Source organism: Tamandua tetradactyla, chromosome 20, assembly GCF_023851605.1.
Source record: "Tamandua tetradactyla isolate mTamTet1 chromosome 20, mTamTet1.pri, whole genome shotgun sequence".
NCBI lineage: Eukaryota > Metazoa > Chordata > Mammalia > Pilosa > Myrmecophagidae > Tamandua > Tamandua tetradactyla.
The window spans coordinates 42,496,932-42,511,971 of record NC_135346.1 but is presented as its reverse complement, the minus strand read 5'-3'; the positions used below and the strand labels follow the sequence as shown (position 1 = coordinate 42,511,971).

The 15,040-nt window shown below is 38.1% G+C and overlaps 1 protein-coding gene across 2 annotated transcripts in view; it reads left to right on the top strand.

The window, feature by feature from the left end:
* GABRB2 (gamma-aminobutyric acid type A receptor subunit beta2) overlaps positions 1-14,369 on the top strand; it is a 245,582-nt gene extending 231,213 nt beyond the window's left edge. For both annotated transcript variants that reach the window (XM_077138088.1, XM_077138087.1), the window contains one exon: positions 12,969-14,369. In XM_077138088.1, the coding sequence (XP_076994203.1) occupies positions 12,969-13,316 (348 nt within the window). In that variant the 3' untranslated portion in view covers positions 13,317-14,369. The remainder of the gene's footprint in view (positions 1-12,968) is intronic.
* Positions 14,370-15,040: the final 671 nt, after the last annotated feature.

The window sequence follows — 15,040 nt, the reverse complement described above, 5'->3', positions numbered from 1 at the left end:
CATTGGGTTTACTTTTGTGGCAGCCCATTTTAAAGTCACTCATCCCTATTCTATCATGACACCCCAGTGTCACATGTTGACCTAAAATATATTCAAGCCAAAGTTAGAAAAGGTCCCACCAGAAGACATATTAAGCTCTCAAGTCCTCAAACTTGGCACTTACTGGGTGGGGTGTTGTGCAGACAGAGGGTCTCCCCTTTCCCTTCCCCTTCCTCCCTCATAAGTCTGAGGGGTCTGTATTCTCTCCTAAGCACCCTTATAAAGGACCACCTTTCTCCTCTCTCTCTCTGTCCAAACCGTGTTCCCTGTCCTGCCCACTGCTCCTCTCTCCCCAGTCTTGTCACTGTTCCTTCAGCTGCTTCATAGATATTCACAATTTCCTAAAGTTTTCCCATAAAACAATGGGAAGTTTCATCCTTTCAAGAGGACATATAGAAGTCCTTTGGAGACAGGGCAGCATCAGCCTTAAATGCGAGGACTCTAAAGTCAGACTGTTTAGGTTTAAATCTCAGATCACTTATCCTTGCTGTTCTACTTTCAACAAGTCACTTTATTTTTCAGAGCTTCAGCTTGTTCACCAATGAAATGAGGTTAATCAGAGTACCTACTACAAAGGATGGTGGTGAGGAATGGATGTGATAATCCATGTAGAGTACTTATAACTGGGCCTGGAGTATAATATACATACCCACTAAATATTGACTCATGTTAGAGAGCCCACATCCTAATTGCAAGACACACCCTAAACAAATAATATATATTTACAAATGAAAATAAGGGCAGGGAAGGAAGAGTATACATTACTATGATAACATAGAAGAGGGGGGCTTGATATAGTCGGGGGAAAATTGGTGAAGATTCCCCAGTAGAAGGAAGTAAGTCTGAAGGATATAAAATGCATAATAGTTAAGAAGGATGAACAGGAGTCCTTCTCCACCTCCTACCCCATTATCTGAAGCAAATTTTAGAAAGGCCTTAGCCTTATTCAAATAACTGCCTATTTTTCAGTATCAGTAACATTCCCAATTTCCAGTTGTCTGGAGTTTATAAATAATTTGCTGTTGTAATAAATTATTTGCCACTTATATCTGCTATAAACAGATTTGTTCTGAAGCCCCACTCCCCTTAGCATCAGTTATTTTACCTTTGTTGTATACAGTGGATCCATGCTTGCACATATAAACCTCAGGTAATTTCAAGCATATTGTTTTTTGTATTTTGTAATTATTGCTGAGTCAGTTTTCCCTAATGCTTTTTATTCTAGCACAGCTTCAAGATCTAGCTGTAGTTGAGCAGGAAACGTGTATCCAAGCTCCCACTCACAGTGTAATCCATGTGAAAACGTGCATACTCCTCATTCAGCCCACCTCTGTTCAAAAGATCCATTTCAACATCACCCTCATGGCCCCTGCCATTCACAACCAAACTAAATGCAAAATCCAGAGAGGCAAAGTTTACTGACTGTGTTCCCTGCCTATCTGTGGGATTGAATGCTATTGCTTCTTTCTGTTACCTTTTTGGTATGTGTTTGCAGGAGTCATGCCCATGTGGTCTGCATTAGGTCAGCTTTCTGGCGTCTTCACTAAACTAAATGGAAAACCATAGAGATGGTGGGCAAGGTTATGTGGGGGATGTAGGTGTCTGTGAAACCTGTGACTGGGGCTAATTGTAATCTAGAGGAGGTTTATTGAAGTCTGTAGGATGACAAATTTTATTTTTGAGTCAACAGCTTCCAAGGGAACTGAATTTTCAGATTTTTAGATAGCTTGCTAAAGCATTGGCATCTTGCCCCTGGAGGATCCAAACTGAAAGTTGGCTTCCTTGCTTCTAGCTAAAAGCGAAAAACAGATTATCATTTCCCTCTGCCCCAGAACTAAAGCCCAATGGGTGGCTTGTCAGTTCCAAAATACAGAAACAGGAGGTAACCATGAGTCTCACAAAGGCTTGGGATGACTTGGATCAGTCATGACCTGCAGTCAGTCTCGCAATCTGACCAGCTTGCCTGCTACATTTGTTACCCACTGCTCTTGGCTTTGGGAGACCATGAAGAGGAGGAGAGCGGAGCTGATATCCAACCTTCTCTTCTCCCTCTTAGTAGTGCATACTGTCATCATCACTGGCAATATTTTGTAAGTCCCAGGGAAAATGAGGCTCCTCTTCTCTAACTCCTAGGCAGACCTTCTTCCTCATTCCTCTGCTGCATTTGAAACAGTTGAGTAGACTATTTCCAGCCTTGTGGAAAGAAACCAAAACAGATGTCCTCCATGGTATTATTTGAAAATGGATTGGGAAAGTGTAAATTACAAGTTAGATGGGTTGTATAAAAATCTTTAGCAAGTCATCACTCATAATGCTTTGAATCTTTTGAACCAGCTAATGAAAAGATCCAATCGGTGACCTCTCTCCAGCTTGGGACTTGAATCAGGTCAAATGAAAACTGAACTAGCACAGGCCTTCACCTCTCAGGACGTAGCCTCCTCAGTGTTAAAATGTCTTCGAATGGTCAGGATTGACTGGTTAGATTTTTATACCCGCAACCCTGAAACTTGTTGAAAATAGGGCTTTGGGCTTAGATAAGCTTGCTGTAAAACGTGGTTCCTTTCCATACTTCCTGAGGAGCTGTAATAGTTTGAAGTCAGTTCCTCCTTTGCATGAAAGACACGTCTATTAACATCGGTTGTCAATAAGTGTAGTTTTCTTCAATGTTTACTCCTTCAGGGACTTTCAGACAGACCCAAGTCTCTTTTTTTTCCAGTGCAATGAAGATGACCCCTACCACCTTCAATTTTAATTGAAACTCATAGCTTGGACTTTACTAAGTTAAGAAGAGGCACCCACAAAGAATTCTACCAACCTTCTAAAAGAAATTATTCAATTCAGCATGTATTTCATTGATTATGCTTTGTTGTTATCAAATTCAACATTTAGGATGTAACTCCCCTTTTCCCCCAAATTTAACATTCATCTCCCTACCTATATATTGTCCATATATTGTAAGAAAAAAAAAAAAGCAATGATTTGCATTTTGTGCGTAGTTCTTAATGAAAAATTCAACATAAATTAACATATATAAAGAAATCATTTTTCCAAGAGAAATAATGAATTTGAGGTTGTGAGGCTAAAAAGACACTAAGCCACAAATATAGGAAGGCTGCTGATGAAGTTCAAGCACCTAAGGACATTGCAGAATTTGACACAGTGAAATCTCACACACCAGGAAAGAAAACTCCTAGTTCTGCTTCAAAATCACAGATTGCAAAGGAGAGCTCCAAGACTACAGGGTTTTTGCCGGATTAATTGCCCTTATCCATCATTTCTGATTGCACCAACATTTTTTTTAAAAAAATCATTTGGTAATTGTAGATTAAATGGAAATGAAAGTCAAACCTTTTACAAAAATTGTAAAAGAAACTTGATGTGGCAGCCTGTAGTGGCTTTTTAAATTTTGAATTTAAATGACCTTCAGGTGGAATTGTGTTTTCTAATCCCAGCTCATTACACAGGGCCATATGCTTCCCCTGCTTCACAGTTTTACATTACTTCTCTCCCTGGATTTGAAGGCATGATTCCTGGCTTGTTCTAAGCATCTCAGCCACTCAATTTAGCAAGGTTTGGTTTGAATACTTACTTGGTACCAGCTGTAGTGGTTGGCATTAGAGATACATCAGCATCAAGACAGAGTCTCTGCCCACAGATTTACCATCATGAGGCAAACACAGATTTAGTGATCTTATAGCAAGAGGATTTGACTTAATGGAGGGAGTTAGCAAAGGCTTCCCAAAGTCCATTTAGATTTTCTAGATGAGCAATACCCGGGCTAAGCGAGAAAAAGCCAGGGCTGGCACTTACTCAAATCTGTGAAGACAGCACTCTTTCCATTCATCCTGCTTGTGGATTTTGAAAGGGGGCATTTTGAAAAGAGCAGGACCTTATAAGAGGGACCAGAAAAAGCAAGAGCCTCAGTCCACTGGACACCTCACACTTGTTGAATGTCTGCTCACTACTGATCTGACATTAATGATAACACTTATGAAAGCCAAATCTTCTGGGGTCTTTTAGAAAGAAAAGCTTAATCCTCTTTATGCTGCTTATATCTTACTTCCTGTAGAAAGTTCATTGTCATTTGAAATAATAAAGCTTCATCAAGCTCACTTGACTTGGCCAAATGGATTTTTTTGCAAAATCCTTTGATTTTATGACAACCTAAGAGTAGGGTTATACAGATTAGTGATCCTCAAAGGATGAATTCATTAATATGTTCCCTTCAAAGGAAATCTTGAGGTAAGCACTCCAGTGATTTACCTTTGAAAAAGTAAAAACTGAAAATCAAAACAATGACTTAGGTAGCCCCATATCTTTAAGCCACTGGGGTCCATGCCATCCAGGAGTATTTCAAACCATACTGAAAATAAGTATCAGAAAGAGGGCAAGGTTTGCATCTTCAAACATAAATTATTGTTATACCACTTATTAGCTTTGAACTACACATGAGCTTCCAGTGTTTGGGGGGAAAAGTTGTTTAGAAAATGCTGATAGTACTAACTCCACCCTCATAGTATAGTTGTAAGATTTCATGCACCTTAAAAATACATAATAGAACCAAAAATACAGTAAAAAGAAAAAAACCCTTTTATTCCTACAAGCTTTTAGTGAAAATGAATACCCTTGTGCAACTCTCCAGACATTTCGACCTTATTCTCACATTTTTATTTACCAGTCCTAGGCTTCCAATTTTGGTTGCTATTTCTCCATTCACTTTGGTTCAAGGATTCAAAAAAGTCGAAGATGTTGGCCTTCTCTTACTCTCCCAAACTCTCTATTTCACGTACCAGGCAGGTGAATTTTCTTTCACCCCTTAGAATACTGAATGCATGCGAGATAGTTTCAGAATTTTTTCCTTTGGAACGAGGGTTTTGGATGTTCCCAGGTGGTTAGCAGCTCATTGCCTTAGCATTTCAAATCACTCAGGTCACAATGTCATTCCATGGAAGATGAAGCAAGATCTTCTTCCCACACACTAGTCACAATAATTGGAAATCTCACAGTTAGGAATTGTTGGATTTTTGCAATTTTTCATTCTTCTCTTAATGACATGAGTGATGAACGGGATTTAAAATAGCCCCATCCTCTCTTCCCAAGATAAGCACGTGATGTTATTGGGTCACTGAGGGATGTGATTGGTTTTTATATGTGTCAATAGGAGAAAGACAACCTTTCAGGGTATATGCCCATCACTGGCAAAGGTGCAGGAAAAGAAACAGCAAACTTGAAACTAAACCTTGAGTTGACTGATTATAATAGAAAAATAAGCCCCACTCTCCATAGTTTAATACAGTATCTTTTAAACAAAATGGAACTCTTTTTAACCAAGCATCTTTCTTTTCTTATTGGGAAAAATGTTGGAGAGGATGGAAAGATGGAAAAAGGAGAAGAAAATCCTTCACACTAAAATGTTTAATATGAATTTGCTGTTGTAAGCACTATCATAGCATGGGTCAAGTTGGAAAAGAAATCAAGTTACCAGAAGAGTCCATCCCTTTCCCAAAGAATAGCTGATTAATTAGTTGTTCAAACTGTCTTATTCACACAGGACTATTTGCAGTGGTTCTGGAATGTTGGTGCAAATAAACCAGTCTTCTCCAAATTTCAGCATTTCATTCTTAATTAATGAGTAAAATAGCTCAAGGTAAAGCATCATCTCATAAATGGATTGTTGAATGGGAAGCAGGAGACATTCTACATTGACATTGGCCTGTTTAATAGAGCCCTTTCAAAAAATCTTGTACTCAGGAATGAATACTTGGGATTTAAAGCTTGAACCTAGAAAGCAAATAGTTGTAGGCCCTTGGACCAAAGCAGGTCTTTCAACATAGCTTCTGGCAAAGGCAATTTATCTACAGAGAATGACAGTTTATTCACTTGTCTATCTCTTCCATCCCTTTCCCTTCACTTCTGCTTACTTCTCTCTGTTATTTCAACTACTATTAACAAAATTTTCATGGCTGAAAATACCAAAACACTAAAGTTTGATAGGTGAAAATATCAAAACACTAAAGTTCGATAAATATTTTGATGTCTTCTAGGGCAATGGAAACTGTCATATGGTACTTCTGACTAGCTTAAGGGAAATTATATCTTGTTAATTTACGAATCAAAAACTGATTTGAGAAAAGAAGTGAGAAGAAGTTTGGTGATTTCTCCTGTGTCTCTCTATTGACCAAGTGAAAAGAAAGACATTTGGGAAATCAGTTCACTTTGGCATGTCTGGAGCTTTGGGGGAAAGGAAAGTATAAAGATCAATTAAGTTCATGGGACAGTTGCCAGGCCCTCCATTTTCTGAAATTTCATCATCTGAGTACATCTTGATACAAAGAAGGTATACCAAGACAGAACCCATAATTGAGCAATGTTTTGAGAAATACAATTTTATAGTTTAGTTATTAGAGCAGGAATCATGGAGAAAAATTGATGCCAGTGATGGGCATATACCCTGAAAGGTTGTCTTTCTCCTATAGACATATATAAAAGCAAACCACATCCCTCAGCGACCCAACAACATCACATGCTTATCTTGGGAAGGCAGGACCGGGCTATTTTAAATCCCAGTTCATCACTCATGTCTTTAAGAGGAGAGTGAGAAATTACAAATGCCATTTCCTCTACTTAGCAATTGTGTAACCCTGAGCAAATCATTAACTCTCCCTGATTTTCAATTTCCTCATTTTTAAAATGATAATATAATAACACCTCCCTCATAGGGTTATTTTCAATATTAAATACAATTGCTGAACAGAGCCTTTAATATGATGCCTAGCTCTAGTAAATATACAGTAAATGGAAGTTGCATATGTTCTCTCTCTGTGAAAGCTGCTTTCCAGCTTTGTGGGATGGACTGTGGTCAGAACTTTCAGCTTTTTCTTTGTCCATCTGGCCTTAGCTGCTCATATATTTGAGGTCATGCTCTGCTGCTGCTGGGCAGTAAACTGGTAGGTTCAAGACCAGTAGTACAGTCTCCCTTGGGAACTGGTTAGAAATGCAGATTCTTGAGCCTCATTCCAGACTCTGGGCTCAGAGATCTGTGTTTTTAAAAAGCCCGTCATAGATTCTAATGCATGCTCAAGTTTCAGAACCCCTGCCGTAAACTCTGGCATCCCTCAAACCTTCACCTGGTTTATTTTAAGACAGGCTGGAGGCAACAGGATGTATATATTGTGTTGAAATAGTCATCAACACCCAAAAATGGTTATACCTGTTCTATTAACTGTTAGCTATAAAATTTTAAGTAACTCAGAACTTGATTTTTTGAGCTTTGGTTTCCTTCCCTAATGGGGAAGGAAATATGGGAAAGCAATCTGTTTTAGTATGATATATATACGGCAAATATATACCATATATTTTATTTATATATATTACTTTATTCACCAAATATAGTAAATATTTCACTATCAAAACATTGCCTTACAGAAAGAGATAGTTCAAAGGGAAAAAAAGGAAGCATGATTGCTATTGAATGTCACATTCACAATAGCAATGTCATTTTTTTCTTTTATTTAAAAAATAAAGGAGTTTAAAAAATAAATGATGTCTAAGGGCAATTTACTGTTGTAGGGTAAAAATTAAACTGCCTAAATAAATTGGCCTTTACCCTTTAAACCACACATAGAGGAGTCTAAATCTCTTTTGCTACCTATGCCCTTAATCTTGTAACATTGCCCCTAACACAGTTCATGCCCTTTGAAGAGAAAAAAAAAAAGAGAAATAAGAAAGACAAAGGAAAGAAAGGCAGCCAGCTAAACAACTTGCTGCTTAAACGCAGCAGCTATTTGGTGTGGTAGAGCCCAACCAAAATATTTAAAATCAACATTGGTCTACATAATGAAGATTGTATGTATGTATTAATCCTCTAGTTTGTAATTAGAGAATTTCCCTGGTTCTGATTTGACTTATGAAGAATTATTATTATGGGTGAAATGCTTGTAATTCCTGCCCTGCCTATTCTATGGTTGTTGAGAACTTTAAATGGGATTCGTTATATATCAGGAATCTTTGTATTTTAAGTGGCAGAAAGCCTAACTCCTTCTGGCTTAGACTATATATATACATATTTAAATCCAGACAATTCTGTGCACCCTTCATTAAGTTTCCTAAGACCTCAGGTGACCATCCTACAGTGAACTGAATGAGATGATCCTCTTTTATGACCCACAGGGTCTGCAGGACTTTCCTGTGCTTCAGTGCTGCAAAATGAAAAGAAGCGTGACTCTAATTTGTGCTTTGACGTCTATTCACTGTGTGAACTGACATTGAAATTCTTAATCTCTCTGAACCTTATTTCCCAAGCAAGAGATAGTACCTGCCCCACTAAGTTATTCAGATAACTGAAAGGTGTCAATCTGTAAAATGTAGTCTTGGCCTCTAGTTGATGCTCACTAAGTTCCCTTCCCTGGGGTCAGAATGGAGCATCTATCATGGAAACAGTTCAGGGCTCCATGGGAAACATTGCTCCAGATTTCAGGCACCAGAGCAGGTTGTCCAGATCTATAACAGTATGAACAGGGGAGCAGCCTTAGAGCAGAATAACTCATGCAGTAGTTCCGCACAGTCCCAGTCTTCAGATGAATGCTGCAATGTAGCTTCATTCTACGGATGTCTCACGGAGGTTAAATGAGTTACTGAAGGTCACAAAATTCATTTCATCCAATCGGAATATATTTTATTGAGATCCTACTATGTGCCAAGCACTATGCCAGGTGCTTGGGGATGCAACAATGAACATAACAGACGTTGTCTTTTCCCTTACCTGGAAGTATGGTCTGGTGGGAAAGACAGATATTAAACAAAGGGTCATGATTACCCATGGGGGGATGATAAAAGACAAGTCAGCCCTCCCTCGTCCCCACCAGGCCAGCATTGGTCTTGCTTTTCCGCTGTGGCCCATCAGCTCTATTTTCCTTTGTGGTCAGGAGGATGTGCAGAAACTTGTGCCTGTGCGCACAGTGCTCCTTCCCACCTCTGAAACGAAAGCAGCCAGATTCATCTCACCTCTGCATTTGGAAGTAATCTAGTTCTGACTTATTTATTATATTTAATTTATTTGTGTATTATACCAAAAGCATAGTGTTACCATGTGTTAATCATTTTTCTAAGGACTTTACAGAAATGAGTAACCAAAGCAAAACTGAATAATATGACAATTTCAAAACCTTGGTTTGTTTACGTAGTCTGTGACCTTAAGGAACAATGAGAGCAGATCTCATTTATTCATTCAAGGAATGTTTATTACACTTCTGTAACAAGATCAGTTATGATTTTTCTGACTACTTAACTAAATACGATGCTGGACTAATGCTATTAAAAATAAAGTGTTACTTTTTTCCTCTATTTTATATATAAACTGAGGCAGAGGGAGGTTGGATGCTTTGTCTAAGGACTCAAAACTGGTGACTGGCTAAGCCCAGAATCAAAATCATGATTGTTGAGTCCAGAATCTGAATTTGAAAATACTAAATATCCTCCTGATAAGCACCAGACCCAGTGCCAAGTGTTGGTTAACCCAGTATTCCAGCCCTGCAAAAACCCCCAGTTGATCAGCACAAAGACAGGAAGGTAAAGGGACAGTTTGGCAAGGTATCAGGGGAAGGACTCAGCTGATCTCTGAGGAGGGACGTGAAGAGGTCAGCACCCAAGGTAGTCTTTATGGAGGATAAGAAAGAATGTGGAGAAAACTAGTCCTCCAAACAAGGACAAGATCTGGGGTATTCTGGGCTGTATCTTAGGGTTTAACCCAGACATGCAGCCTAATAAACCCCAGCCTGTCTGAGCTTCCTCCATATCTCAATTAATTGAGAAATAAACTAGAAACACATGTGACTCTACTTCATCCGTCTCCACTTCACAGCCTCAGGGTGAGGTGTGATCACCCTGCGTGCTGAGAGTTTACATGAAACTGTTGCTACTTTTCTTATTCGGATTAATATTCCTTGACAATTAATGGCCTTAACTGAGTCTATACAAGCAGTCATTAATATTAACTTCTTGTTAATATTAACAAGCAGTTAAATAGTCTAAGGATATGGCAGACACCAAGGAGGTCACGCCGTACATCAAAGCACCTCACTCCATTACTACAGCTTTCCCTTCAGCTTGGTAGGATCTCTAGAAGTTTTTCAATGATTAACCTGACCCTAGAGCAAGCCCATCTCCCATCTCTATCCCAGATACTGCAAGAGCAAAATATTTATTCTTCTTTTAGGCATAGTTATTTGTCGTTTGTTTTGTTTTGTTTTGTTTTCACCACATCTCTATAACCTGTATATCCAGTTGCCCTCACAGCATGTCCTTACAATCAACTTTGCATAGAGCTTTAGTTCCAAGTCCTTTTCCGCATATTTTATCTAGTTAATTGCACAAAACTCTTTGATACAAGGAGTCATTGTTCCAAAACATGACAAATGGAAGAGCCAAATCTCTAAGCTTTTGACTCCCAATTTAGAATTTTTTCCGAGACCCTGAATCCACAGGGACTAGCAGAAATGCACACTGTATCTACAACACTTGACCAAGAGCCACTCACACAGTGGGTGTTCAATGATTTCATTTTAAATTGAGGATTGAATGAATGAATAAATATATGAGTGTTAAGTGGGCTTCAGAAATTATCAAACTCAACTCTTGAATTCCTTAGATAAAGAGACCAGAAGCCAAGTGAGAGTAGTTAAATTAACGAGGGTAATTTGTTATAAATTTAGAACAACTTTTCCTGAATGATAGTCTACTGCTGCCATTATTTTTACTATGGTGGTTACTGTTGTTTTATATTTTTTGACTCAGCTAGGTAGGGTATAAGTTCATAATGATTCTTTTTAATATTGCTCAAATTTAATATTGCTTTGCTCAAGAGAAAAGCAAATACCCTACTGACTATTAGGAGGGGGTAGTCCTTCTAAACATCATCATGGAGAGTGGGGAAAATAATATGGGCTAAAAAGCTTTATCGTAGGGGGCTAAAATAAAAGTTAACCCAAAGCAGAGCAGAAAATAAACACACTATCTGAAATAACACCAAGGAATTTTAGGCTTCCCACTTCCATCAGCTTTGCTTATGTTGAGTATTGGAAAGTCACCTTCCTTCAACCAGACTTTGAACTGTAAATGATCAAAGGTTGAGATAACAGCTCCACTACTTTGTAAATACGTGACTTTGGGAAATTTGGTGAATGTCTTCACTTATAACTTGAGAAAATAATGGCTGTTTTTGAAAAATGGTTGAGAACATTCAGTGAGACAGTTTCTACAAAGCACTAGCATGTAGCATGTGCATTTAAAGGTTCCTTTCCTCCCATAGAATGAGTGAACACACCACTAAAACAAATACTTGAATCTTTCTTGACAGAGCTGTTTCAACATTTATTTGGTTTCACTTCCAAACCTTATAAACTTTCTGGATTAATTTTTAAAATATATTTGCTTAATATTTCCATTAGGCAAAATGCTACCTTAAACCAAACAAACAGAATATCTGGTTTGTTGGCAGAGATTAATTTGTCAATTATTATGTCCTGGCATATTTTATAGCTTCTATTTTTCAAAAGATTTTAGTTTTGAATTTATAATACAAGATTATTAAACCACATTTGAAAGCTAATTGTGAGTTTATAATCTTAGCAACATTCTTGTTGCCTTCTGCATAATTCATGAAGTTCAGAGCATTGTATATTCCAATTAAGTGTTTGATTACCTCCCTTGTTTCCATTTATCATCAGCACCTATCTCTGGCCATCTTTCCCTTAATTTTATGATTTCAGAAATTTTGCTGGCAATTGATATATCCTGGTTCTCCACCAAAATAAATATAGTCTGTTATTAATAACAACTCACTGTGGCTAGATTTTGTCATTTTTACTATCTGTGGCAATTGAGGCCTCTTAAAAATATGGCACAGCAATGTTCCCTTCTTACCAACAACAAAATCACATTATTCCATAATTTAGTGGAATTATGATGTCAGTATTCATCCTCTGCTTTTACCTATGCCAACAAGAAATCATCCAGTACAGAAAAGGGGCACCCTATCTGCATAGCCAATTTAACTCTACTCCTTATCCCCCAAGTCAGGTCAGCACACTCAACTTGGGGCTTGCTCTCTTCTTCTTTAATCCCACTCTCTTCCCTTCCCTTTCAAGCCAGCCCCTTACCCCACTCACACTTCATCATCACTGCAGGCCCAGTTCCCATACTCTTATTTTCCAGCTCCTTGTTGTTCTGAATCCAATGGCAATTTAGCAAATTACATTCTTACTCCATTTCTGTTGTTCATAATTATCCCTTTATTTATATTTATTTATATTGACACTGAAAATTAAAGGTGACACCTAATGACAGTAGGTATTAGAAAGCAACAATTAAATGAAATTATACAAAAATTTTCTCAGCATAGTGTTTGGGATATATATATATACACACATATATATGCAAAGTGCTTAATAAATGTTAGCTAATGTTTTTAGTTTTAGTTGGGTCAGCAATGAATTGATTCAACAGTAATTAGGCTATTGTGAGCAACTTGGTAATAACTCCCCCAGTACTATGTGATATCTACTATAATTTAATTTTCTATGTGTTCATATCAAGATCATAAATACCTTAAAAGAGTGCCATGTCTTCTATTTCTCTGCAAGCCCCAGGAGGAAATAATCAGAATGGTATTAGTAACAAGTTTATTATCTCATTACTTCTTTATAACAATCTTATAGGCTTGGGTTCTTATACCTTTTAATAGATGAAAACTGAAACTCTCATCGCTTATAATGGCAAAGCCACAGTTCAAATTCATGAGATGTAATGGCAACGCTAGTTCTCTTACCACTATGATAAATATTGCCTAGACTACTCATTACAATGCCTTGCAAAGTAAGTTCCAAAAAAGACTTCTTGTTTTGACTATCTTGTTTGACTCTTCGCTCTTGCAGATGGACCCCCATGAGAATATCTTACTGAGTACCCTTGAGATAAAAAATGAAATGGCCACATCTGAGGCTGTGATGGGACTTGGAGACCCCAGGAGCACAATGCTGGCCTATGATGCCTCCAGCATCCAGTACCGGAAACCTGGGTTGCCAAGACATAGCTTTGGCCGAAACGCCCTGGAACGACATGTGGCACAAAAGAAAAGCCGCCTGCGGAGACGTGCCTCCCAACTGAAAATCACCATCCCCGACTTGACTGATGTGAATGCCATAGATCGGTGGTCCCGCATTTTCTTCCCAGTGGTGTTTTCCTTCTTCAACATTGTCTATTGGCTTTACTATGTGAACTAAAATATGGCATCCTGCAGGAAGCAAGGACTTGATTCCTCCTCAAACCCATTGTACAGCCTTGTGTAGGACTGGGAAAACACATCAATTGAGGACAAATGTGATGCTAAAATACCTTAGTTGCTGGCCTATCCTGTGGTCCATTTCATACCATTTGGGTTGCTTCTTATAGGTACTGAACATTCTAAGGTCCTTGTGGTTTTCCAATATGAATGCAAGTGTCTTGTACATATGCAGGCAAGATGAATTCTGAGGGTTCTGCTTTATCTGCATAAGATTCAACCTACACATGAGGGGAATTATTCAGAAGATATTCTTAGAAAAGACTCAGTAGTAGTGTCAATCATTTCCCTAGGAGGTGGTCATATCCAGATACTTCCCACCATCATTCCTAACATTGGCATGATGTTGAGATGGTGCTGGGCTTAGGAAACATTATCTGCCATGCCACGCAAGGATGCTTACTTAAAGATGGTCTGTGCCTACTTTATTAAAGTGATGATGGTGCTGTAGGAAGATAAATCTCACTGGATTCTGGAAGACTCTCATCTAGTGGGGACAGGATAGAAAAAATAAAGACAGAGACTCAGGAAACCAATTCAACCAGTCTCTTTGTCTGCTTGAGCACTGGGAGTCAACTCTGAGGTCTTCCATTTTGGCACTTAGAGGGAGGAGATTTCTGAGCATCGTCACACATGGTGACCAAGGCGATTTTTGCTAAAAAGTTATTTCCTAGGTGTTAAGGGAAGATTTAACAACCCAGGGCAGAACAGAAAAGCCAGAAACAAAATTAAAGTAAGTGAACAAGCATGTCCTTATCAGTCCTGCACAGCATCTGGTCTATACATAATGTATTGAGTGGCAAAATGTGATTTTCTGAGGGATTTTCTTTTTTCCAACCTCACAGGCTTTTGATAGCCTACCTAGGATGGTTTGTATAGTTTATCTAGTCAAAAGGCAGCCACAAAAGGGAAAAGTTAGGGGAATGAGAAGTTTCTTAAATGTCTATGTTAGATGGGGAGTCATTCAAACATGCTAATAGAGAGCACAGACCAAGCTAGCAAACAGGTTGTTTTTCTCACACGAGGTCAGATGTTTCCACAACATTTTCCTCTGAGTTTATTTCTGAATTTAGTAGCACATTTTCAAAAGAAGGATTTGTTCATTGCTTTAAAAGAGTAATGTCTCCTCTAGCTTTCCTTGCTTCCTAAGTCCTGATTAGATTCTTAGGAGACAGACCAAGTAAGGCTTTGGAGGAATTGAGTGAGCTATATTTCCTCGTGCAATGAAGGTAACTTTTGTATTTTTCACAGAAAACAGTATTTCAAAGTATATGTACATAAGGAGAATGAGTGTGGGTTCATTGAGTCTGATCCTTTAAGGATGCTGTCATTGTATGGGTTCATTATTCAAAATCAAGGAAAATATGAAAACTGGTAGAAAGTAGGATAACAACAGAGCTGCATTAACATGAAGATTGTTATGAGCCCCAGTTGATATTGCCTAAAAATATATAACTGATAATCAAACAGGTACAATGTGTCATTTTTATTCTATTTCTAAATTGTCATTGTGCTGTCTATACTGTTGGACATGTACATTGATGTATTGGATAAGAAAGGGAATAAGCCAATATATTTTATTTTTATCAATGAGAGGCTCATATCTTATTTTTCTTATAGAAAATCATGAATTTTCTTTAAAGTTTGATTTGTGATTGCACTTTT